The following is a 26,845-nucleotide window of genomic DNA, read 5'->3' as shown; positions in this document are numbered from 1 at the left end:
AGCATTCTATGTATCAAAGACAGGGGGAAGTAGACAAATTCCAAAATAAGAAGGCACTCATTTTCAAAAGTTTCCCTCAGAACTTTACAAAATACAGTGCTGCTATGAAAAGGTAAAACTGCAAAAATGTAAAATATAAATTAGAGCCATAAAGTCTCTAAAAAAATCATACTACAGCCTAATTACACTGTTTTTACCATGTCTGAAAAAAACTGTTCTCCTGTCATTAAACCATTCTCCTGTCAAGTCATACAGTAACAGAAAGGGTACAATAACATATAACGAAAGGGAGCACCATTATACACATTTTTTACTGTAATTACAACAGATCAAAATATACAAAGAAATATCAAATACTGCTAGTAAGATGGAATGATTTATAAGAAATGTCATAAAACACTTGATAAGTTGCTGACAAAACAAACAGGAAAAATTACTGAGTTTTGAGCAAAGAAGGCAGACGTATTAAGATAAAGAATGCTGTCAGAGTTGTGTCTTTTAATATAAAACACACTCGTATGTGTGTGCGCACACAAAGAAAGACACACACACACACACACACACACACACACACTACAGCTATGTGTTAATACCTGTGACTGTGCTTTGATGTCATCTGGAAGATTAGGTCGTACACTTCGATAACCCTTTGCAGCCAGTGAAGAGCCTATCTCTTCTCCATTGGATTCAATGCTGGGAGGTGGTTTCCAACCATCTAGGTCAACACAGAAAGACAAATGGAAGGTTCACAGTTACATTATGAAAACAAGCAGCACAGTGCATCTAATGTCAGGAAGTCATCATGCAAGCAGTGATTTCTGTACCTGCTTCTGCTTTGCTTGGCTCTGGACCCAAGGATTTCCCAGAGAAAGAAGCAAAGCACAAAAGAGAAGGGAGAAAATGATAAACTGTTTAGTTCTAAGAAGACAAAGTCTGCAGTTTGTACCATACAGAGTAAAGCCTTTAAACACTTCATTTAGAACAAAATGCTCTCTGTAAGGGCTTGCTCTGAGAAGGCTCCTAATTACCATAGAAACTGGCACCAACTGCGATGCCCTCACAATTTTCGAACTTTATAAACACAGCAAAGCATTCATTACTGGAGTGAAGAATCAACTGTTTGTGAGGCTTCTTTATTGTGCAGGAAAGAAAAAAAGCAATTAAACCATCTTCTGTAAAGCTGTGGGTATGGTCACTGGGCTGGGCTCTTAAATACCACAAATAGCTTCTGATTCAGCTTCTGACATCTGAACCAAATCATGGTGGGGGTATAGAGGGTGATCTGTGGGACAATATAAACTTTTGTGTATACTTCTGTGTCATTGTTTCTCTACTTGTAATTCCAAAAAGTAAAACATTCTCCACAAGTACTACCCTTTTAAACTATTCTTGATTTACAAGAATGTTTAGATAGGAAGAGGAATTTCTGAAAAGATTCCAAAGTTATATTTTTAGAAATTGCAATAGGTAACATGTTACACACTGCCAATCCATACAGAAATATGCCACCTACCTAGGTTAAGAAATAAAAACAAAAAGTAGTTTATATTATACAGTAATATGAGACAGACTAATCACCATTATCACTTAACAACATGAAAGTAGTATCAGTGGTGCATCAGGATGCCCACTTGCCATTTGTGTTGGAAGATCAGAATGCTGTAGGTTCTTCCCGCTCCAGGTGATTAGATTTCTGACAATACAGTGTAGTATTATGGGGGTGCTGCACTCCTGACTGTGTCAGCCTTCAGGTGAGATATTAAACAGAGGTATGATCTATGTGAGCTAGTGGTAGCTATCGTTGATGTAAAAGATGCCAGAATACCTGTCAATAAGAGTAGGGGAAGTTTTCTGATACCCTGGCCAAATCCCCCCCGTAGCAGATATACCACAAAGAGTTTCCTCTGGAAAGAAGCCACTAGCCTAATGAAACTAACCTGGTCAGTAGAGGATAAATAAAATAAATAAAAGCAGTTCCTCAAGGATCAGGATCTAGCTAAACAAATCCCCAACAGCTCTTAAAGAAAGTTATGATTTTCTGGAAAAGCTAATGATACCTGAAATTTATTTCTAATGAGCCTGGCATTAGTTCTACATTGACTTGATGAGTTGCAGTGAGAAACCAACCTGCTGAGCTCAGCTCTTCAGGAAATCAAGTGAGGTGTGTGTGTGTGTGTGTGTGTGTGTGTGCATGTGTATATATATATATATATATATATATATATATATATATACACACACACACACACACACACACACACACACACACACACACACACACACACACACACACACACATATATGTGCAAACTTTTTCTGTAGGGGGGGGGAGCCCACCCACAACCTTCCCCTGACAATGCAAGCTTTCCACAGCCCCCAAACTTGTAGATGAAAGGAATCAGCCATAAGAAATGAATCACTTTTGTTGCACACTTTAGAAACTGCACTGGCAGAGATTTCTTATGGAAATTCATCTTTGCTAAATTGTGATTGGCAAGTTGATTCCTTGTACAATCTGCACTCAAGGAGAAGTAGGGAAGCCCACGACATCCTATCATTAACATATAATACATGATAAAAGAAAAAGAGCACTCAATCTAACTACAAAGCACTTTGCATGGCAGGGAAGATAAAGTGTCATCTCTTTTCGGAGTGGAAAAGTTGGAGCTAAAATATGCATACCAATCAATTTCCTGTTTCTAACCAATTATTTAAAAAATAGCATCATGGCCTTTCTAATCACTAGATTACTTAGTATAGATTTCTGGGATGATCAACATTCAGATGACAATTCATTGTCATCATATCAAAGAACAGAGGACGCAATGTTTACAGGTAGTGTCAGCAAGTATTTTATTTATTTTTTGGTTATTACGTGGGTGGACAGGTCTACACACCCTTTATAGCCATGACCCAGGCTTATTATAACAGTATAGTACAACAAATTACAAGAAGTTCATACGATTACATGCAGCTTAGGAAGATGACAGTGAATTGCATAAGTGAAGAATATAGTGTTTAGATAACATGTGACATGTTTCCTGTGTAACATATGACTAATAATCAAAGAATACTTGCAGCATTACAGGCAGTGCATCAGTCTTATCAGCAGCATATTTGCAATGAGCATTCAGAGCATTTAAAAACTGTCAGGTAGAGGCAGAGTTTTTTTTCACTTACCATTAAACACAGTCTCTGAGGCATACACATTCACCTTCTTTAAACATATGTTCCCACAGTTTATTCCTAGATGAAATAAGTTCCTGTTCTGCAGGTAGAAGATTCCAGTTAGCATGCCCCAGTTGAATGAGTGCTTTTTATTTAGCATTTGACTTGAATCTGGGTCTGATTCTGAGATGGGATATAGTATTATCTTGTTGCTTGAGGGTGTAGGATGGAGGTCTAACAGGTACTTTGTTTATTATTGAGGGGCACTGGCATACCATTCTAATTTTATTGGGATTAATCGAATAAATATATGCTTCAGCTCTTAATGGGTAGCAAGTGTACTTCTTTGAGTAGGTTAAATTGATGGGAATAAGTAGGTTCAAAGTGATCCCAGTAGAATAATTTTTCAAAGACTTTTGATATGGAACATAGGTTAGATATAGGTCTATAGTCCTTGTTAACTTTGGGGATGGAGGTCTTATGCAGAGATTATATATGTATGTGGGTGGTTTGGCAATTGTGTTGGTAATCATCTTTAGAAATTTAGGATGTGGTTTGCTTATTTTGGCACCTTTTGTATCATTTAAGTAGTAATTTCTTGGTTTCTTTGACAGTAATTTGCATAAAATAGAAAGTGGGTGAATATTCAGCAAGAGGGTAGAGAAGCTTTTGCTGAGGGTTGTTATTCGCATCCATAGGGTACACTCAATAAGAAACGGTGTGCAAAAGAACAAAACCAGACTCTGGAATACACTCGGCCTAGGTTACAAGATTAGTAATTTGTTCAGCAAGACAAAAATAAATGCATAAAGACTTGAAATTGCAGCAGGGAGTACAAAAAGGGGGTTTGGTAAGCATTAATGGTCCTTATCTTTTAAAAGTGATGGTGCATTTCATAATTACCAACGCCCTGACTTTCTGTGGCACCAAATATTTCATTCCTTATCTGTACTCCACTGGGTATGTATCCATCCATCACTTGATACTGACAGAAACAAAACTGTTTCCTTCTCTTTAAGGTTAGTTACTTCCTAAAACAGGTCATGTCATAATAGCATTATCACTGCCGTACTGAAAGAATCCACAAAGTATGTTTGGAAGCCACCAAGCACTAGTAAAGGCAGGAAAAATACTTGCTTGATATACCACTCTAACACTGTGTCTACATTTTGGTCCCCATATTATCTGTTGCATGCAGTAATGTGTGTGTGTATGTGTGTGTGTGGTTCTGTACTCTGCTGTCTGCAGAGTAGTGGGAATGGGACAATCTCCTGCAAAGCCAGGCCACAGGTGGCTGCATGCTTATGATATATGGACAGAGTGTAGAACTCCCACTTCATGCACAGTACACTTCTGGGTATTCCCCCAGAGGGCACTCCGGTGACCATATTGAACACACTCCCTCTCCCAGTATTACCAGCTCACTCCCATCCCTCAAAGGCCAGTTCCTAGGCTGCTAATCAAACTCAGGTCAGCAGGAGGAACAATCAAAGCTCCATCCCTCATCTCCAGACAGCTGGCTTCTACAACATTTTTTGTAGGCTGTCACCAAAATTCATTACCAGAACCTCCAATAAACCTTCCTCCTTAAAAGTAGCCTCACTTAGTAAGCTTCTGCTCTTGTCATCTAGGGTATGAGATACAAAACCAGTCTCCCCAACAAGCCACAGCAATTTAGCATCTCTCAGAATCAGAAGTGAAACTGATCTTACAGGACTAAATGTCATCTTCAAGCGAATAATCCAAACTTAACAAGCTTTAAAAGTGAAGTTTCTGATTACTGGTGTGTTTATTTCTATCTTCTCTTTATCTTATACTGGTGTGTTTATTTCTATCTTCTCTTTATCTTATGTTTTTCAAATATTCAACTATTCATTTACAGAATACTTGTACCTTTTTTTTGCTCTCCACCCGCCATGAAGGATGCAAGCCCTCCCCACATATCTTGAACTTATATGTACACCAGCTGCATGGATGTACATTTTCTATTAATGCTCTCTCTCATCCTATATTACATTCACTTTCTTGCTACCTTGTTTTCCATCTTGTATTTCCCCTGTAACTTTGTGCAATCTTGTCTCCATCTGAAATCCCTTATTTATCTGTGTGTCATACAATTCTGACTTTTTAATTGTTTTCTTTTATCACATGTTTATAAGGATACATTATGTAATGAAGCACAATGATTAATATTTATTTTTCATTTGTCCCATCTTCTTAGTAACTCATAAAAATCCGTTGGTGTGTGATATACACAGACACACACACACGTATATACATATCCATATATATATATATATATATATATATATATATATATGGGTCTACTTCTGATTGTCGCAAACACACTTTCTCGCCAACCAGAAGATCTAATCCATTTAAGCGAAAGTGTACTAAATTGAAAGTGCACTTTTGCTAAAGCCGGTTCTCCGAAGCACATTACAGTGGGGATAAGGAAATATATCCTTTTCCACACTGTAGTGCGATCTTGGAGTTAGTATATTTAAGTGGGGGGTATGGGGGGAACAGACCCCCACATGGGGAGTGCAGGGGGCTTGCCCCCCTGCAAAATACTGTTTAAAGTAGCTTTTTGTTGTTGTTTTTTCTGGTTTGGAGAACCGGCTTTTGCGAAAGTGCACTTTCGATGTGGTGCACTTTCGCTTTAATGGGTCTCGATGTTTCTTGTTTTCACATCTGTCAGGTAATATACATACATACATATGGTTTACTTTGAAATTTGGTATATCAGCCCTAACATAGTTGAACAATGAACAAAACTGGAATAGTTTAATTTAATTGTTTAAATAAGTCCTTGATAATTATCAGTGATTGGTGTTATTTAATAGGCATTATTTAGTGGTTTTACGTTCTTGTACTTTTTACTCATTATGGCATGAATGGAGGGGCTGAGTAATAATGTTTTAATAAAGTTAGACTGGCATTTTTTATTTTATTTTATCTTGTTAAAAGCTGTTTATCTTTAATGCACACATACGTCCCATGTAAGTAGCTTTAGATAAAAATTACTTTTGATCAGGAGCACTTTTTTTCTAAAGAACATTGTGAATTTTACCCTGTGCTCTATTAAACATTTTCCATTTTCTTTTCCTAGAGATCCATTCCTAGTTACTGTGTGTGCAATTTTCTTTCCAATTAACATTTACCATGTTGCAAACAGTCCTTTATTACTTTCAATACTGTATATTTCATTTATTATTTTGTCTGTGTGTATATAATCTGTGCTTTTATTCAAAGTGAAACCTATCATTTCTAACTTTATTTTAATACTTTGCTTAAGTTAGCTCTGCCTGTTATAGTAACGGTCACATTATCTGCATATGTTTGTATCAAAAAATATTCTATAAAATCATTTACCTAGTGTTTACACAATTCACTCACACATTTTAATTTAACTTCTTATTTATTCGAAATATAAATATTCATATTATCAAAGGCATCCTTGCTTTTTTCAACTGTTTTTTTTTGCTCTGCTTAAAAGAAATGCAGGCCTACACTATGAACTCACATGTACATCTTTTGCAAAAACGTATAAATCTACTCCTTATTTTATAATATCAGTACTTCCCATAGCTCTTTATGTCTTATATTATCATTTACTTTCTTCTCATCTAAAAGTACAGTTGCGTAAAATCTTACCATAACAGTAGATGTCCTTCTCTTCATTGTTGCAGTATTCTTTACATAAGGGATTCCCTCTCAAGGGTAGGCCAATGTCTGCACAGTATACCAAAGGCTTAAATTTTACAGACGTTGTACATCATATGTATGCTCCCCGATCAAAACATTGGGCATACAGGTGATGTATGAATGTACATACCTCAGAAATGAAAAGTCCCTGGAGGAAAAACATTCATAAAAACTAGCTATAACATGTGCATCCAGAAGGAGAAAAAAGAAAAGAATTCCAGGCCAGGAAGACAGAAGGAAATGGGCAGATCAGAAGGGGGAGAGGGGATCAAATACTGCAACAGTGAAGAGAAGGACATCTACTGTTATGGTACAATTTTACACAACTGTACTATGTCCTTCCATATCATTATTGCAGTATTCTTTAAAAAACAGAGAGTTCAAAAGCTCAAGAAGAAATTGGGAGGAGGAAGGCACACAGTAGCCCTCTAAACCCAAGCAGGACAGCTTTGGCAAAGCCAGCTCTAGCTCTGAAAACAACATTCACTTTGTAATGCCTTGTGAAGATATGGGCATAAGTCCAAGCAGCAGCCTCAGAGATGGAATTGGTATCCAAACCCATGAAAAAAGCACCAAAGGAACTAAGTCTAATAGAATGAGCCTTTACAGAAGTAAAAAGATCTCTATAGGATCTCTGGTTATTTTTCTTGTTTATAGGCTAACTAAGCTTGGTAACAACCCTTTCTAATTACTTTTGCTTGAGAATTGTACTAGTAGCTTTTGCACTCTGGAGTTAGTCAATAAACAGCTGCTTAACAGCAGGCTTTCAAAACTCATGCATATTATCCACGTAGTCCCATATTTTCCCTTTAGCACTCTGCAGTTGCATCTCTCCTTGTTCTGTGAGATTCCTAATATTCTACAATAATTTAACCGTTGTCAGTGCTCTAAATAATTCTTGATACTTCTGAACCACATCTTTTTTCTTTTATTTCTATCCTGTTTTTAAACTATACTTTCATTTTTTCCCACTCCATAGCTATATTTTCTGAAGAAATTTATATATTCCCTAATAACTCCCAAATAATTTCCACTATCCATTCCTTGAACTCCTCTCCGATTAACAGATAGGTGGGGAAGCTCCAGTGTCTGATTTTTATTTCATTACCCTGGATTTTTCATAGGTTGGCACTAGGCAATCGGCCCTAGGGCCTATAAATGCCAAGCCATAACAATTCCCTGGCTATTTCTTCCCACAATATTTACTTCCCTGGACCCCTGTCTAGCAGGGTAACTGACGTGATCCCCGAGGTGAATTTCATATCTCCCATCCAATCATCAAGGTTCCTTTTGAAGAGGGCCAAAGAGGAGCTCTGCTCCTTAGTGCATGATCGGAAATAGGTTTGGATGTATATCAAAACTTTCAATTAAATGCATATTTTCATGTGAAATATACTTTCTGTGTAGCCTAGCGCAGTTTTTGTACTTTGGGGAATAATATGTAAATTCTCTATCTCCTACTACTGAATTCACATATTCCACACCTAATATGTTAATAAACATTTCAAAAATCTACCCTCTTTTGTTATGTTTTTCCTTCTTGGTCCCCCCAGATGCATCTTCACTGTTGAAAATGAAACTACAGTTCCCACCTATAACTAATATTCCCCACTGATTGTTTCTCCCAAAATGTTTTAAGCTCTACTGTAGCAATTTTAGGTGGAATATAAATACATGCCACTGTAATGTCCCTCCCTTGCCAGTAGCCCCTTACTACTACAAATCTACCATTATCTTTTCTTCCTCTTTTATCACTATTGGAGTTCCTCTAGCAATTAATATAAGCTCTCCCTTTTTCCCCTTGCCCCCGATATGTCACTGAATAACTATCCTGAAATCCTTTTTTTTATCAAACTCACATGCTCCATTCTTTCTAAACGTGTCTCCTGTAACATAACTAGTTGCACTCTGCATTTAACACAGTTCACTACTCATTCTTTTTTGTATATACCTGTGAGACCATTCACATTCAAAGATAATATGGAAAATGTTGCCATTATGACAAGAAGTTATTATTCCTATTATGTACAACAGTTTTTTTTAATGTCTAGTTTCAGTTTTTGTGTTACATGCATACACTAATGTTTAGAATGGTTGATGTCTGATATATATTTTTCTTGTCATATCCATTTGAACCTATGTCACATCTTACAGGACTTTTTGTTTTAATAAAACCCTCAAAAAATAACAAAACTCCAGATCTTCCCATAACCTACTGACTTAATATAAAGACATCAAACTATGCACATTTTCAAATAATGAAGTTTAACCCTCCTAATAGGAACAACTGTCCCAAACTGGCAGCTACAGTGGATATAAAAAGTTTACACATCTCTGTTAAAATGCCAGGTTTTTGTGATATAAAAAATGAGACACAATAAATCATTTCAAAACTTTTCCTACATTTAATGTGACTTATAACCTGTACAATTCAATTGAAAAACAAACAAATCTGCTAGGGGATAAATATAAAAAACAAAACATGTACAATAAGCTGGTTGCATAAGTGTGCACACCCTTAAACTAATACTTTGTTGAAGCACCTTTTGATTTAATTATCAGTCTTCTTGGGTAGGACTCTATCAGCATGGCACATCTTGACTTGGCAATATCTACCCACTCTTCCTTGCAAAAGTACTTCAAATCTGTCAGACTGCATGGGCATCTCTTGTGCACAGCCCTCTTCAGGTCACCCCACAGATTTTCTATTGGATTTAGGTCTGGGCTCTGGCTGGGCCATTCCAAAACTTTAATTTTCTTCTGGTGAAGCCATTCTTTTGTTGATTTAGATGCATGCTTGAGGTCATTGTTTTGTTGAAAGGTGAAATTCCTCTTCATCTTCAGCTTTCTAGCAGATGCCTGAAGGATTTGGGCCACAAGTGACTGGTATTTGGAACTATTCATAATTCCCTCCACCTTGATTAAAGCCCCAGTTCCAGCTGAAGAAAAACAACCCCAAAGCATGATACTGCCACCACCATACTTCACCATGGGGATGGTGATCTTTTGGTGATGTGAAGTTTTGTTTTTGCGCCAAACGTACCTTTTGGAATTGTGGCCAAAATGTTCAACCTTGGTCTCATCAGACCATAACACATTTTCCCACATGCTTTTGGGAGACTTGATGTATTGTTTTGCAAATTTTAGCCAGGCCTGGATGTTTTTCTGTGTAAGAAAAGGCTTCTGTCTTGCAACTCTACCCCATAGCCCAGGCATATGGAGAATATGGGAGATTGTTGTCACATGCAGTAAACAACCAGTACTTGCCAGAAATTCCTGTAGCTCCTTCAGTGTTGCTGCAGGTCTCTTGGCAGCCTCCCTGACCAGTTTTCGTCTTGTCTTTTCATCACTTTTGGAGGGATGTCCAGTTCTTTGTAACATCACTATTGTCCCATATTTTTTCTACTTTTTGATGACCGTCTTCACTGTCTTCTATAGTATATCCAATGCTGTGGAAAAATTTTTAAACCCTTCTCCTGACTGATACCTTTCAACAATGAGATCCCTTTGATGCTTTGTAAGCTCTCTGCGAACCATGGCTTTTGCTTTGGCAGGCAACTGAGTAAATGTCAAGAAAATTCTACTAGGACAGCTGAACTTCATTTGGGGTTAATCAAAGTCTCTTTAATTGTTGGCAGGTGTCTATCCAAGAAGACTGAATGCTGTAATTTTATATTTTTCCCATAACAGATTTGTTTGTTTTTCAATTGTATTGTACAGATTATAGGTCACATTAAAGGTGAGAAAAGTTTTGAAATGATTTACTGTAGTCTCATTTTTTATATCACAAAAAACTGGCATTTTAACAGGGGTGTGTAAACTTTTTATATCCACTGTACATTAACAAGTTTTAAATGACCTGTAATTAAGGTTATCCATGTTAAGATGCACAGTACAACCTCTGCTTCTACTTACACTAAGTGCTATCTGTTTTTGTCTTATCTTTATTCTTCTCCCAGATTTAGAAAACAACTTGAATGCTTTCATTTTAGACATTCCAAATTCCGTTAGACCAAAGCTGCAGCTTGAACTGCTTTTTTCTGAAGCTGCAGGACTCTTACCAGCCAGTGTTTTCTCCTCACCTTTTATGGTTGATTTTCTTTCAGGTTCTCTAAACTTCTTCTTTACTGGCATCAAGACAGTTCAATTACTAGCCAGTAACTGACATTTACCCAAAAAGACAAATTCACTGGCTCATTTTTCAAAGTTTCTGTTTTCATACTGGGAGAGCTGAAATTAAGCTGTTCCTCAGTGTGCAGCCATATTGGAAGTCTGAGTATACTGCAAGTTAGGCGATTTTTGTCAAACATAATTACATACTGGACTTCACTGATGTGTTTTTTCCCCAAACTGTTTACTCACTTGTGTATTCTGGAGAGTTGCACAATTAAAAAGCAAAGTAAGGCATACAGTATTAACTCTTGCTATACAGATATGTTCTTACCTCATTTTATCTTTTTGTGAAAAGATCTGTGAAAGGCATCGATGTAGACTGAGAAAAGTGCCAAGTAGCTTAGTACTGCAAACTTCTGCTGTTAATTGTTAAACATTTTTAGGATGATAATAAACTTGTACATGAAGAAGGTGCTACAGCTGAACTACAAATGTTTTTGTAAACTGGTATATGATATTCTGTCAAGCCTACATATGAGTGTGTTATAGAACATGTTTTCATTTGATGACATAACCCTCATTATTAACGTTTTCCTGAATAAAGTAACAGTTTTGAGCCTTACGTCACTGGTCTCAGACTTCTGCTGCCAGCAGTATTAAATTAAATTATACTAAAGAAGGTTTATTTTTGACCCTTGTTCTTTTCAGTTCCTGTCATCAGAATGTTTGGTAGTGACTGGCACTGCATGATACTGTAGCACTGTACATTGTGTGCTTTTGCTGACTAGTATCAGAACAGCTGTTTGAGATTCTGTTGTTGCTGAAAGCTCCTCCTCTGGGACAGCTTCCCTTCTAGGATTTGTTTGAGGTTCATATTTTTGATACTCATACATACCAGTGGGAGATATTGTAGGATTTACTCCTAATGGAACACTATGTTAACCTTTCAGGAATCTGTAGGTCTGCTTTGCATTCAGTTGCTTCCATCATAATATAATTCCTAGTAATACCTGCCCTGTTTAGCACTACTGCTAATATTCAACAGCAACACCTTATTTATTTATTTTACATTTGTTAACCAGGTTAGTCTGGCTGAGCTTTTGGCTCATTTTCAGCAGACACCTAGGGAGAAAAGCTCCTCTGGACTAGAAAACAATTTATGAAATTTTAGTAACATAGTAGTAACAATCAGCTATAGGATCTTACAAGCAGAGACATGGAGAGAAAAAAACGCTCCTCAGGCAATTCAATTATACAGAGTATTAACAATTGACAGACAAGTATGTGAGTTGTTTCAAACAAGGTTTTAAACAATTAGCAGAAGAAAATGTGACTAGTTACAATATTATTTAAGCTGCTTAGAGCAAAATTAGTTAATAGTTAGGCAGATGCTTATTTAAAGTGGGTAGGATCTAGTTGTATAGGATTTTGGAAACAAGAAAGGAAAGTAGGAATGGCTAGTAGGAGATGTAGGGGAGGCAGAGTATAGGAGACGGACTAGACAGGTAAGTTGTTTTGAGACTGTAAGAATTAAAAAGTGGTTGGAGATAGAGGAAGGGAAGAGGTAGAAGTGGCAGGGGAATAGTGTTAGAGATATATTAAGAGTAAGGTGGTGAAATAGGAGAAAGGATGGTGGTTTCAGGGTGGTTGGCTACAGTGGCAAGACCACTTTGTTTTTAGGTATTTCCTTGTGGCTAATTTGAAACTTTTGCTATGCTGGTGGGATTTTATTTCCAAGGGGAGTTGGTTCCAGGATATAGTTGGGTTATAGTTATAGAGAAGGCAGCCTATTTTGGTTTTGGGTTTGTAGATGTCTAATAATTCTTGATTTGAACTGTGTAGCATCCTAGCAGGGGAATATTTGGATATGATAGTGGAGAGGCTGGGGCAGAAGGAGGGTAGATAGAGGACAGAGTGGATAATTTGTAGTTAGTATAGTTGGAGCAGCTGAGGGAATTCTAGCCAATCTAGTTGCTGTAGTGCTAAGCAGTGGTGTGACTTTGTAGGTTTGGTTAGCTGCAAATCTGGCAATGTTATTATAGGTAGTTTCAAGCTTGGAAATGAGTGTAGAATTAAAGTTTGTGAATATGTGGCAGCTGTACAGGAGTGTTGGGAGTAATAAAGCCTGGGAGAGAGATATTTGGGCAGTGTTAGTTAAGCATTTCTTGCTATGGAAAAGGTGTCCAAGTTTCTGATGAGTTCTTTTTACCAAGTTAGTAATATGGAGATCAACCTTAAGCTGATCATCTATTGTAACACCTAGCAATTTAGTACTAGATTCAGCTGAGATGATAGTGTTGTTGCAGGATAAGATGGTAAATGTACTTTTGAGTGTGGTGATGTTTTTGGGGAGGAAGAATAGGAGCTTAGCTTTTTTTGGATTAAGTATTAGTTTATCACTAAGCCAAGTCTCAATGGTGTGGAAGGATGCCTGGGTAGTTGAGTGGAGGTCAGTTGGGTTGTCAGCAACTGTTATAACAGCTGAGTCATCAGCATATTGCACAAGAGATGACTGGGGACAGGAGGAGTAGAGCAATTTGTTGAAAAATATTAAAGAGTAGTGGTCCAAGTATGGACCCTTGGGGGGAGTCCCATTTGTACAGTGAGAGGGGAGGATAGTGCAGAGAGCCATTTAACTGATTGCTGGTGGGTTGAGAGATAGCTGGAGAACCAGGAGATAGTAGGGGGAGAGAAATGTGTAGTTGAGTATCTAGAGAGGTGGGTGAGAGACAGTGTCAAAAGCTTTAGAAAGGTCAAGGAATAGGCATGAGACAAGTTTATTGTTATCACGAGCTAGGGAGACTATGTTGATGAATGAAATGACTGCAGTAGTTGTACTATGGTTGGGATGGAAACCATGCTGTGTGGGTGTGAGAAGGTTTTCCTGGTGAAGGTAATGCATTACCTGCTTATGAATCCATTTCTCCAGGATTTTTGAGAGTGGAGAGAGTATGGCAATCGATCTGAAGTTGGATATGTCTGAGGAGTTGCCCCCTTTGTGAATGGGTAGAGTAAGGAAATTCTTCTATACAGTGGGGACATAGGATTCAGAAATGTTTGGTTGATTAAGATGGTTACAGGATAGGCAAGAGGTTCAGAGGAAATCTACAGGAAGTAAGAGGGTAGCTTGTCAACAGATGAGGAGCAAGGTTTAAGTTTAGAGAGTAATGACTTTACATAGTAAGTTGATACTGCTTTTAGAGAGAAGGAGTTAGGAGGGTTTGGAAGAGGTATAGAGCTTGTGGGGGTGCTAGGGTTGTTTCTGGGGGGGAGAGAATTTATTATGGAGGTTACTGAGTTTATAAAATGATTGTTAAATTTGTTGGCTATGTCTTCAGATGTTGCATTGGGATATGGGTTAGGAGAGGAAGGGTTTCCTGGATGAAGAGTTTGTTTAATAGAGCTCCAGAATTTCTTTGGGTCTGATTTAAGAGTAGAGGGAGGATTGGCATAGAAGTTTATTTTGTCATAATGAATGATTTTTTTTTTTTATTTTATTTCTGAGTTCTTTATATTTCTGAAGAAGAGAAGGGGTCCTAGTTTTAGTCCACATTTTCCAAATCCTATCCCGGTCTTTCATGAGGGTTCTGGTAGATTTAGTGAGCCAGGGAGCAGTATTAGATTTGATTCTAATTGTGCGAAGAGGAGCAAGGGAGTTAAGAATGTTTAGGAATGTAGTATTGAAGGAGTGAACAGCTTCATCTAAAGAAAAAGTGGTGGTAAGACCAGCTAATTGTGGAGAGTTGGTGAATAAAGGAGTTAGGACAGAAATGAGAAAGTGAGCGGGTGGTAATAAATTTGTTAGGTTTCGTAAGGTGGGGAGTATGTCTGGTAACTGTTATAGGGCAGTGGTCGCCGAGTGCATTTGGAAGGGTTTGGGAGTTATGATAGTTTTGAGGGTGGGAGACCAATATCCAGTCAAGAAGAGAGCTAGGTAGGTGAGATGTATTATTGTAGGTTGGGGTTGTGATTAGCTTCTCAAACCCATGTGGGTTTATACAGAAAGTAGTGTTGGGAGCTTGTATTGTAAGCCAATCAATATTTACATCTCCCAGTATAATTATTTAATTATGGATGGTATGTGAGAGACTTGTATAAGAAAATAAGGTAATTTGCCAGCATACACTTCTTATAGCAAAATAACCCCTATCATCACTGTCCCTGACCCTTTACTTCTGTTATCAGGTATAATGTTCCGGTAGCAGATTCAGAAGAGTGACTTGAGCACTCATGTACAATTGTTGCTACGATAATTTGTAATGATTCTAAAGCTTTAGTAAATAGAAAGGGATGACACGAGGGAGTGAGTGGGCTTTGGTCCTAAGTAAAGTCTCAACAGTAATTTTCTTGTGACAATTTTTTTTTCTAATTTACAGACAACATTGAATGGACTGTCACTATAAATGACATAGTAAAGGTTAAGGCTAGCAAGTGTTAATGAAAGGAGCACTGCTCATGGAAAGGAGGTTAAAAAATGAAAAAGAAAACTGATTTGAGATGTGCTGTTGCTGCATTCTCCCTATGACTTCTTTGTCTTCTCTCTGCCAACTTTCTAGCTGTAGGAAATGTAATAAGGAAGAAGCAAGGAAACCCATTTTAACTGCTGTAATCTTACATGCTGGTCAATGCCAGTTTGTTCAAAAGGTATATATCAGAACTGTACTTCTGAAGTTTCAGTGATGAGTAAATGTTTTTCTTATTTTAACTTTCTCTCACATGTAGACACAACTGCTAGACTACTGAAAGAAGTAGTATATTATCTAGCCGGTAAGTTGTTCTGAAAAGGGCCCCTGACAAAAAAAAAATAACACTGCTCAAGGAAAGGAGCTTTAAACATAATTCAGTTTATTGCCAGTATTTGTGAAACACTAGGTAGTAATGGTATCAGTACTGGACTATATCCAGTTACGTTACTGTCCGAATCTGCATATTAACTTTTATCAAGGTCATGAATGAAAGGGATCCATTTGACCAGTCCATCCTCCTGGTAGCCAAATGTATAAGGAGATGCATATAGCACTGAAGTGGGACATATTAGGAGAGGGCCATCACATGATTAAGGCAGGCAATGTTCATTTAGTTAGAAAAAGAGATTAAAAGTGATAAAATGATGGAAATACTCCAGAAATACTACTACAGAACAGCACAGCAGAAAGGAATATTGAGAAGATATTACAACTGCGGAGTTCCAAACATGGCCTGAAAACTTATACTTAGAGAGCATGGAATATACACAAGGCTATGGAGCCAGAGAAGGGAGTGAGAAGGCAGCTGGGGTGGGGACAGAACTAGAAATGGGGGCAAAAGTAGGTGAGGCATGGAAGAGGTGTTAAAGATGAGTTGCAAAGTAGGCTGTGAAGGAGGCATTAATTAAAAAAGAGGGGGAGAGAGTGAGAGAGAGTTGAGAGGGAGGTAACTGGAACAGGATAAAGGAAACATAGGCAGTGATATTCTGGACAGAAAGAGGGGAAGAAGTGGTGATGACAGGCTGGAAGGTAGAATTTAATAAAGTCAGAGATGACAGGATTGTGGGGGAGCAGAATGAGAAAAGTTGGCCACAGCAACCACAAAGGGAAGACTATAGAGCTGTTTTAGCAGCAGGGAGTTAATCTGTAGCAGCAGGTGCAGAATTTGGGAAGAGATGCTGGAGGCCAAGACGGACAAGTAATTAACATGGACAAAAGAGCAGAATGTGGTATGGAAGGCAGCAGATGACAGGGTACGTGGAATGGGTTAGATATGTCAAAGGAGAAGCAAGAAAAAGGAAGACTAGGGGATACATCAGCAAGTGAACAGAGAGCTGGTGTTGGAACAGAGCTGAGGGTGTGCAAATTAATTTACTGGGAAATCAAACTGTGAAGCTGGGCATAATGGAGCAAACACCCCAGAGCTGGAAACTGTACCAAAGATGACACTAAAGAGAGCAGAAGCTTCTTAAGAATGTCAGGAGGAGCATGAATGCACCACATGTTGCCATATATGAAGGAATAATTGACCTGGCAAAAGAAATGGGTGCAGTATCTCAGACCAGGATAACAGAACAGGGGAACAATGGTGATGAGGCTGGGGGAGCTGGATGCATTCCTCTGCAGTTCTTCAATAGTAATCTACATTCATTGCTTGGGATATAATGGATTTAAAATAGAGTAGACTATATTTGTATTAGGAATTTGTAGCTATTTGATCACACTTTGATTCTTTCTCTTAGAGATACTTAATCACAGCATTGTATCATATGCTGTTAAAGTTCTATCCAGGGTAAGAGCTTTAACAAAACAGTTTCAACATTACAGACAGACATCTGCTTGTATATTAATGTTTATTCTGATAACTATTAACAGCAAAATGTGCAGTTCTCATGCATGGTACACAACACACCTGGTGGCTGCCTTGTGTAGAAATAATTTGGTGTCACTCAGTAGTAATCTGTTCCACCGGTATTACATATAGTAGATACAGCCAAACACCAGATTTACAAAGAAGTTAAGTAAAGATTTAAGAAAAAGCAATACAAGCAAGACTATATATCCAGGCTACCAAGGTAATAATGCTTGTTATCCTTAAATGAGCATATACTAACCACATTGTCCATAAATAAGTGTCTATTGACTGAAGGTCTTTAGTCTCAGTTTATCTAATCTAATTTGTGGCCCACCCTGTTTTCATATTTCTTTTCAGTGCAACATTTCACAGAATCCTGTCTAGCAAACTCAATGATGACAAAAAACATCAGACAGGTGAGTAGGGGCAGTAACAGGCATGACATTAAGCCTGGTGTACTCCTTTCTCTCAGATAATTCAAAAAGTGACCCTTCTATTGCAGTATGCCACATTAATTGGTTGCTGCAGAGAAAGGTGAGCAAAGCTGGTTTCCACTAATTTCCCTCATTCATACATTTCTGAAAGGTGTCCTTTAATATACAGTCAAACAGTTTAATAGTCCCCACTAGCTTGTGATAGCAGCTAGAAGCAGTACATATTTGATGTCTCTTTTAGAAAGCCCATAAATTCAGCATGCAGAATGATATGCAGTGTCTGCTACCACTTAATATGGATGCCTACAAATGCTGAATGCGGTGGCCAAAGTAGTACTAACTTCTGAAGATAAATTAGTTATAAATACTACCTTGGGCACCTGGTATAGTTATTTAATAACATAAACAGGTAGCAGCGTTCTCAAGCAGCTATGGTAAGAGCTCACAAAATGCAAGGTTTTCCCAAGGTCCACATGGAATGTCAAATGGCTATACTGGTGTGACATGAGGGGAGATAATTTTGCCAGGTAGCTGGCCTGACAGGCAGGAAGTAACTGTACACTACATCAAAGGATCCATCCTGCCCTACATACAGATCCCAAATATGCTGCTTGGTGTACAGGTCACTTTCCTGTCTTATAACATAATGGTGTTACTCACAAGGCAGCTGGCAAAACAGGTATCCCCAGCTTCTGAAAATGTACATATTTTCATGAACAGAGGCTTAATCATTCCAACAAACCTAAAACCCACAAGACTCTGGCCAGCTCTGCTTGATCAGAATGGTAAAGCTCTAGCTTTTGTTTCCACTCAATACAGGTTCGACTACAGCCCTGAGCACTACAGAAATTGTCATGGGACTGTATGAATGGAGTGAAAATTGTCAGCTTGCTAACTCCACGATGCAAGGAGCCAAAGTTGTTCCAGACAGAGGACAGTGACAACCTCAGCTGCAAGTGGTGTGTAGTATATGCAGTGGCAAGCATGCAATAAAGAGAACTCATCCCAGGAGGTAAACATTTTCTGGAAGTAACACTTTTGGCAAAGAGGAAGGATGTAGCTGCACTAAAATTGCCAGACCTCAAACCATAGCATGTCATCTTTCTTGGGTCTTTGTACTTGTCTCCCAGTGGAATGGTTTTTTAGACTACATTCTTACCCCTGGAGGGAATGAATAAGTGTACACAACTCTTGAGAAGGCTTGATAGCTACTGATGGTCTACAGAACCAGTTAAGAAAAAGTGCTTGTGGTCCACATTATCAAAAGCCTCCTGAAAAAATCACAGGCTCTTATCCTCCACCCCACCACCCACTCCTTCAGCACTAGCAATAAATCATTTATATGCTTCCCATTTCTACTCGTTTATGCTTCTTTTAATGCTCTCCCTATTACCCTCTTAATTCTTATCTGTTACACCTTTCATAAAATTCTAACACCATTGCCTACAAATAGCATCCGATTCCTCATCCTATGTTTTAGCTTTCTAAACTGAAGTTTAAATTCTTACCAACCAACTATAAAATGGTCTCCCATACTCAGTCTTATAGATCTAAAAACAGTCACTATACAGCTTGCAGAACTTCTCCTTTCTCTTCAAAACAATCACTTCTCCTTAATGGCCAGATGCTTCAAACACACTAATACAGACTGGTTAACCAGTGAACTTAAAACACTGATGAAACTTTGTGATGAAGCCTGGCAAAACTGGATACAAGACCCAACAACATTACAGAGAAAACTTTACAACAATTTATAGAATATTAATAAACAGGCAATTCAAATGCAAAAAGCAATATACATGTCACCCAGGCAAACTTCCATCCAACACTCACCCAAAAATTCTGGCAAAAAATAAACATAACATGGTAGAGTAACTCCACCCCTTGAAATATCCACCTAAGGCTGAAAACCTTGACAATCCTCAATTCTCTCTCCAGCAGATTTCCTCAGAGAGCTTTCCCACCCACTCTAAGCTCCATAAAACACCTCTGCAACCTTCACACAGAACCAAGCCTGCATGACATATACCATCCTTTTGCTTCAGCAGAATAATAGCTAAACAGATTGCCCCATTGCTATAGCAAGTACAACATGGCTCAGGTAAGCTCTGCCCATGGTTCATATACCACTGCAGAGAATTCTTACTCACCCCCCCCAAACCACATATATAACCTTTGCCTAACAACAAATATTAGACCAAAGTCAAAATTCAAAAATCAACCAGCATCTGTCATTTCTGACCAATATCAATACTGTTCATATGGGGCAAAATCCTAGAAAAATGTATTTGTAAACAATTCACCACCGACAGTGTCTATAAATATCATATAGTCTGGTCCATGACAAGTACTCTGATAGCTCTATGAACCCTAGCCATCCACATTCTCTGCAATATGGATAAAGGACACCCAAATGGTGCAGTCTTCATTGATTTAATTCTGGCTTTTGATATAGTCAATTATACAATGACCCCCCCCCATTAATATTCAAAAACGTGCAGGCTGATTGGTCAGCGTGCACGTTGTGTGGTCAGTGTGCACGTTGTAAATCCGAGTTATAGTAATGGAAAAAGGTCCGGTCACCCAGACTTTTTCCATTACTATAACTCTTACAGCAACACTGTCTCGCTATGTTAAATGAGTTTAACATAGCGAGACAACTTTAAAAAAAGCAACGGATATTCTCCGTTTCTTTTTTTAAAGCCGTCTCGCTATGTTAAACCCATTTAACATAGCGAAACAGTTTGTAAAAAGCAACGGAGATCTTGCTTTCTCCGTTGCTTTTTTCAAAACTGTCTCTCTATGTTAAATGGGTTTAACATAGCGAGACAGCTTTAAAATAAGCAACGGAGATTTCCGTTGCTTATTTTAAAGCTGTCTCGCTATGTTAAACCCATTTAACATAGCGAAACAGTTTGTAAAAAGCAACGGAGATCTTGCTTTCTCCGTTGCTTTTGCCCACAACTCTGATGTACTGCGTAGGCATACGCATGCACAGTACATCAGAACTGCCGCAGAATACCAGACAGCTGCGGAAGGGCAGCAAGGAGGCATTATACAATGCCATTAATTAAGAAAAGTAATTATTTTTTTTCTTAAATAATGTCATTGTATAATAGCAATAACCCACTTCTGGGTGTGGGTAATGCTGGATTTACCCACAGTTGGCTTTGTTTGGCCACTCGGGCTTCGCCCTCGTGACCAAACCACACCAACCGTGGGTAAATCCAGCATTACCCACACCCAGGAGTGGGTTATTGCTATATCATTCCATTCTAACTCACCTATTAGACACTGGAATCAGTCCACAGACCACATAATGGTTCCAAGATTTTCTCATCTATAGAAGCTTACAAATAAAAGGACTCTTCCTTCACCATGCTCACACATACTCTGGTGTCCCCCAAGGCTTTATACTGGCCCAAATGTTCTTCTCCATTTTCATACACAACCTCCCACTTGATCTACATCAGATTAAAGTCCAATTATACATTGATAACAAGGTAATTTACAGACTTATTCCAAATCACCTAGACATACAAAAGCAACTACAATTAGACTTTCTAAATCTAAACAATTGGCTCACAACTAAGCAACTCTTACTGAATCTCACACACACACAAAATAAAAGCTATGATCTTTGGGACTAACAAAAGAATACCAACACCCTTCTGTTTACTAACCACACAGAAAATGTAACATCCTTAAGATATCTAGGGATTTGGCTTTGCTAATGCGTCAAGTTTTAGAAACGCACTGAAAACCTCATGTAGTTCAACTACTTGATATTCTGGGCTCAAAAATATCCAAATTTCATTTTTCCCCTCAGAGCTGTGAAGGAGTCCTATTTGCCCAACTGGAGTAAGGTTTGCAGCTTTTTCCTACAGTCCCACACAAAAATCCAGCAATACTTCAATTAATTTGTAACAAAATATTTGACTTCATCACAACTCTCCACACATAGAACATCACAGTTACCCTAATGGCTGACTGTAGAAAGCTGATCAAGCCCCTTCTTATGCTCCCAACTTTTCAGCTTACTTAACCAAGACACCTTTTCTATACTCACCATGAAAATGATCACGACCACCCCACACTACAACCCAAGAAAACATGCTACAGCAGATCCTGCATTCCAAAAGCACACTTCTAAACTTCACTGTACTGACCACAGCTTCTCAATCCTAGCACCCAAACTATCTCAATCCCTACCTGGACATACAACAGAAATGTCAGAATATTCTAACTTCTAACACCAACTGAAAAAAATTTCTACAAGAGAAATTTAAATGCAACTGTAAAAAAACGGGTCATGTCACACAACTATCAAGTCTTCTATTGCATCTACTCATTACTATTTACATTGACTTTTCTTTAAACCTCTCTAACACAATACACCTTGTAAATATTTTTATAATTCTTCAACCCCTAATAATCCCTTCTATATTTGCTTTCACCCACTAATAACTAAATTCTCCTATACTTTACTGATATTGCTCTACTTTTTGTACTTTCTGTTGATGAACTATCCATCTTGCTTCACCACTGATTATAACACAACTTTTTGATACAATACATTGCTATCATAGTGAATTTATGTATAATGTACTAAAATTCATTTCTATACCACTGTCTTGCAACTGTATTGTATTTTTTATTTGCATTATAGTTGTGTTGCTTGTGCTACTGTAATTATACTGTTTTTTAATGTTCATTACTACCTGGGCCACACCTGCAATTGGTCTTGCTTGATCAATACTCTACCTCAGAAAGCAAATATAAATAAACAAATAAATCAACAGGATCAAAGGTTCAGATCAGACCAATGAAAACAGCTCAGCAAATATACCTCTATGAAGGTTTTGTAAGTGTACAAAATGCAGTCACGGTACTCTTACCTGACCATAATCCATGCTGCGTATTACATAGCAAATGATACGGTTACAGTTAGGAAGTAACTGGATCACTGATGAGTTTCCAATTTTACACACACTACAAGTTGAAACGTGCAGTGAAGGAAGGTTTAGATTGTTTGAGAAAATGTGCAACTAAACTCAAAAAGCAGAAGTATCAGCCTCTTCAGTTTTTTACCATCTTTACCATGTTGAATGTCATTTACGTTGCTTTTCTAAAATTACTTTCTTACATCAACCTTTTATCATCATTGAATACTTTGTAATAGCCTCCTCAGGTGCGACTTTTTTTTTCACTTATTTAATACTTGAGGTTTCCACATCCACAGCCTGTTTACATGAATTTAAGCTGAGGTAATATCACATCACATCGACAGAACAAACCACAGCTGTAATGACAATAGAAAGAAAAAAGTTTCTTAAAATTTAAGGCAGCCAACTTAATTTTAAAGACGCACAGCTAACTGTCTTGAGATAAAAAGTTAACGTGCCACCAGCATTCACCTTTGAAAAAATATGAAATATGTAAGAACACTAGAATAATCCATTTTATTTTCTTTGTGAAGTAATAAGATAAACACATTTTTTATTAATTACTTTGAATGTTATGGTATCAAGAAGTGATCCTATCTTGCAGGCACAAATCTCTAGAGTCTGAATAACGTACACAATGTGCATTGCAAGATGGGCTAGTAATGTAACTTAAAACACAATAACAAATAACTTGCAAATGTCTCACTGTCATGTCACTAACAACCTAAATACATACGTTACACGAAAAATTTGATAACTTCAGAGAATTTGCCAATAAGTGTCATAAATATATACTTTCTTAATAGGCATTAAATATAGTAAGGAAACTATGGTGAGAATCAACAGCAACCACCAAAAGTGTTATAAAATGTGACATTCTGTGATGTCCAAGATGGCTACACACTGAGTAGCAGCTTAACTTCAGCTCTCCCAGTGTAAAAACAGAAAATTAGAAGAGAGAGACAGTAAAATTGTCTTTTTGGGTAAATTTCAGTAACTGGCTAGTAAGTGCACTGCCTGGATACCAGCAAAAAAATAAATCAGAGAACCTGAAAGAAAATCACAAAATGTAAGGAGAAAACAATGACTGGGAACAATTCTCCAGCTGTTCAGCAAAAAGCAATGCAAGCTCCAGCTTTGGTACAAGACATGACTTCCAGTAAACTAGAGGAAAATAAGTCAAATGTACTCAGAGAGGATTAAAATAAACAATACACTCAAATAACAAAAGACTGGAAAAATAGAAGAAGCTTTAAGGATATATTCAGATGAGGTGATAAAACTGCAAAAATCAGAGGTCAAAAAGAACAGGATGTCTGAGTATGAGACTGCACAAGAAGACATATTTCAAAAACTAATACAATTAGAGGACACAGCATGGAGGGAAATCTAAGATTTTCTGCTGTACCAGTGAAGCTAAAAGGAACAGATTGTATTGATTTATGAAAGCACAAATAAGCAACTGGACTGGTATTCCAAGTGCATAGAGAGACTATGCCAGTGAAACAGTTTCCAGTGTTTCAAAAGAAAATGCTCGAGAGACAGAAAAAGCACAAGAGCTGACTAGAAGAACCAGGAGTACATTGGGAATGAAGCAAAAACTTGATATGGAAGATGGAGGTCAACAGGAAGAAAACCAGCAACTCAGAAATGGACAAATAAATGTGAAATTACAAAACATTATATTTGTAACATAACAGAACAAGAAAACCTGGAAATACTGGACTTCTTTCACTTTGTTAAACTTGTAGGGGACTGCAAAGCATATGCCCTATTCCAAGTCATTCATATTTAGAAGAAGGGAAGAGGAAGGAAGGAGTTAACTCTTGAGTAAAACAAAATTTGGTTCTTAACAGTAGTATTTTTATAATGCATGACATAGCCTGCATGCTATAAACTAAAGCTTTCCTCAGTTATTTCCAGGTATAATAGGGATACTAAAGTAAAGAGGTGTCCCTGGTATTCCTTCTTCTTTCTTCTTGCTCTAAGAAATGTAGGTACTGTAATGTAAAAAAAAAAGTCTAGACAAAAGAGCATGATACAAGAAAGACTGATATGCTTTTTCTTACTCTTGCATAGAAGAATAACTGGATTAAGGCCATTGACTTGATCTAGCAAAAAGATTTATGGGGAAGCAGATAAAACAGATAATTGAATATAATGAAACATTTTCCTCTAGCAAATAAATGGCAGAAGAGTAGTGAAGTAGAGACAACTGTGTTTCTGGTTCTCATGTCTCTATGGAGACAATCTGATAAGGGGCAATAAAACAGAATACTTCTTTATTTCAATGGCTAGGAGATAATGTTTTTGAAAGCATTTAAATGTTTTTCTAATCTGGTAGAGGAATAAAGATAAAACAAAAACAGACATCACTTAGTGGAAGTAGAAGCACAGGCTGTACCATACATCAAAGTATGGATAACCTTCCTTATAAGTTAATCCAAGTCTATGAATGTGGTTGTCAGTTTGGGACAATTGTTTCTATTAGGAGGGTTAAAATTAAATATTTGAAGATGTACATAGTTTTGCGTGTTAGTATTAAGTTAACACATTTTATGGATGTGCTGGTGTGTGTGTTTAAGGGTTTTCACTAAATAGGTGAAAATAGATACAACTATATAAAATATCAACCTGACAAACAGTGTATGCATTTAACACAAAAGTTGAAACTAGACATTTAAAAAAGCTGTTACACATAACAGGTGGGACTAAACTTCTAAACATAATGAAAACACTTTCTATATTATCTTTAAATGTGAATGGTCTCACAGATATATACAAAAAATCAAAGACTAGTGAACTATATTAAAAAATGCAGAGTGAAAATAGTTATAACACAGGAGACAGTTTTGGAAAGAACTGAGCATGTAAATTAGATAAAGAAAGGATTTTAGTATGGTTATTCAGAGGAATATCTGGGGCAAATTAAAGGGGGGTCCTTGTATATTATTTGTAAGAGGAGTTTCAATAGTGATAGAAGAGGGAAAAAAGAAAACAATGGTAGATATGCAGTACTAAGGGGCCGCTGGCAAGAAAGGAGGAGGATAATACTGGCATGTATTTATATTCCACCTAAAACTGATATAATAGAACTTAAGAAAATTCTGGAAGAAATAATCACCTTTCAGCAGAGAATATTACTTACATGTGGGGACTAGAATTTGATTTGCACCAGTGAAAATGTATCTGGGGGCTCTAAAAGGAAAATATAACAATGAGGCTAGATTTTGGAAGAAATTTCTGAAAATATTTGGCATGGAAGATGTGAATTCAGTAGTAGGAGTTTGGAGTGAATTTACATAATATTCTCCAAGGTAGAAAAATGGGTTAGGCTAGACAGAAATTATATTTCACAGAAACATGTGCATTTAATGAAAGTTTCAATATGCATACAATAACTATTTCAGATCACACGTTAATAATAACCAAAATAAAAATGCAGAGTAATGAAATAAAAATGAGATACTGGCACTTCCCCACCTCCCTGTTAAAAGAGAGGAATTTAAGGAATGGTTGTAGAAATTTGGGAGATATTAGGAAAGATAGAAATTTCTTCTGAAAAGATAGCTAGGGACTGGGATAAAATTAAAGTGGAGTTTAAAAATTGGGTACAAATAAAAGAAAGAAAGGTATGGTTAAGAAGTAACAGGAATTATTTAGAAGGATTGGCAAAGGTTAAAGTAATGCAGGATAGGGAGAATCTTGCAAAACAAGAAAAGGAGCAACTGCAGAATGCTACCCACAAAATAAGGGATTACCTCAATAATATGCATGAGTTTAGAAAGAATGCTGTTAAGCAATTGTCATTTGATAACTCCAGAACAGAAAAACGTTTAGTGCAATGACTCAGGCAACAGAAAGTAGAAAGGGTTGTTGCTGTCACCAAGCTTAAGGAACCTATAACAAGGAAGATCACACGATAACAGGATGTTACTAAACTACTGGCCCTAAGGCTTCTACAACCTAGCCATGTTATACCCTTGTTCCCCTTTTGGATCAAGATATATAGTCTATGTTTGTACATGAATCTAAGATCAGCACCTGCTGTCCCTGTCTAAGAGGGACATAGGTGAAACCACCCAGTGTAAATTTACTGTTTCCCATACAATTGTCCAGGTTACGCTTAACTAGAGTCACTGAGGAGCTCTGTTT

The 26,845-nt window shown here is 37.4% G+C and overlaps 1 protein-coding gene across 32 annotated transcripts in view; it reads right to left on the bottom strand.

Moving 5' to 3' along the window:
* The window catches only part of SORBS1 (sorbin and SH3 domain containing 1), a 4,096,285-nt gene that overhangs the window by 739,238 nt on the left and 3,330,202 nt on the right, over positions 1-26,845 (bottom strand). For 31 of the 32 annotated variants that reach the window (XM_044056121.1, XM_044056122.1, XM_044056123.1 and 28 more), the window contains 2 exons: positions 825-845; positions 594-715 (listed from right to left, as the gene is read on the bottom strand). In XM_044056121.1, coding sequence (XP_043912056.1) covers positions 594-715; positions 825-845 — 143 coding nt within the window. The remainder of the gene's footprint in view (positions 1-593; positions 716-824; positions 846-26,845) is intronic. The other variant, XM_044056117.1, reaches the window with a different exon arrangement.

Source organism: Protopterus annectens, chromosome 14.part0, assembly GCF_019279795.1.
Source record: "Protopterus annectens isolate FY-2018-M chromosome 14.part0, PAN1.0, whole genome shotgun sequence".
In the NCBI taxonomy this organism is placed as follows: domain Eukaryota; kingdom Metazoa; phylum Chordata; order Ceratodontiformes; family Protopteridae; genus Protopterus; species Protopterus annectens.
Note: the sequence above shows the minus strand (reverse complement) of the source record. Positions and strands in the feature narration are given on the sequence as shown.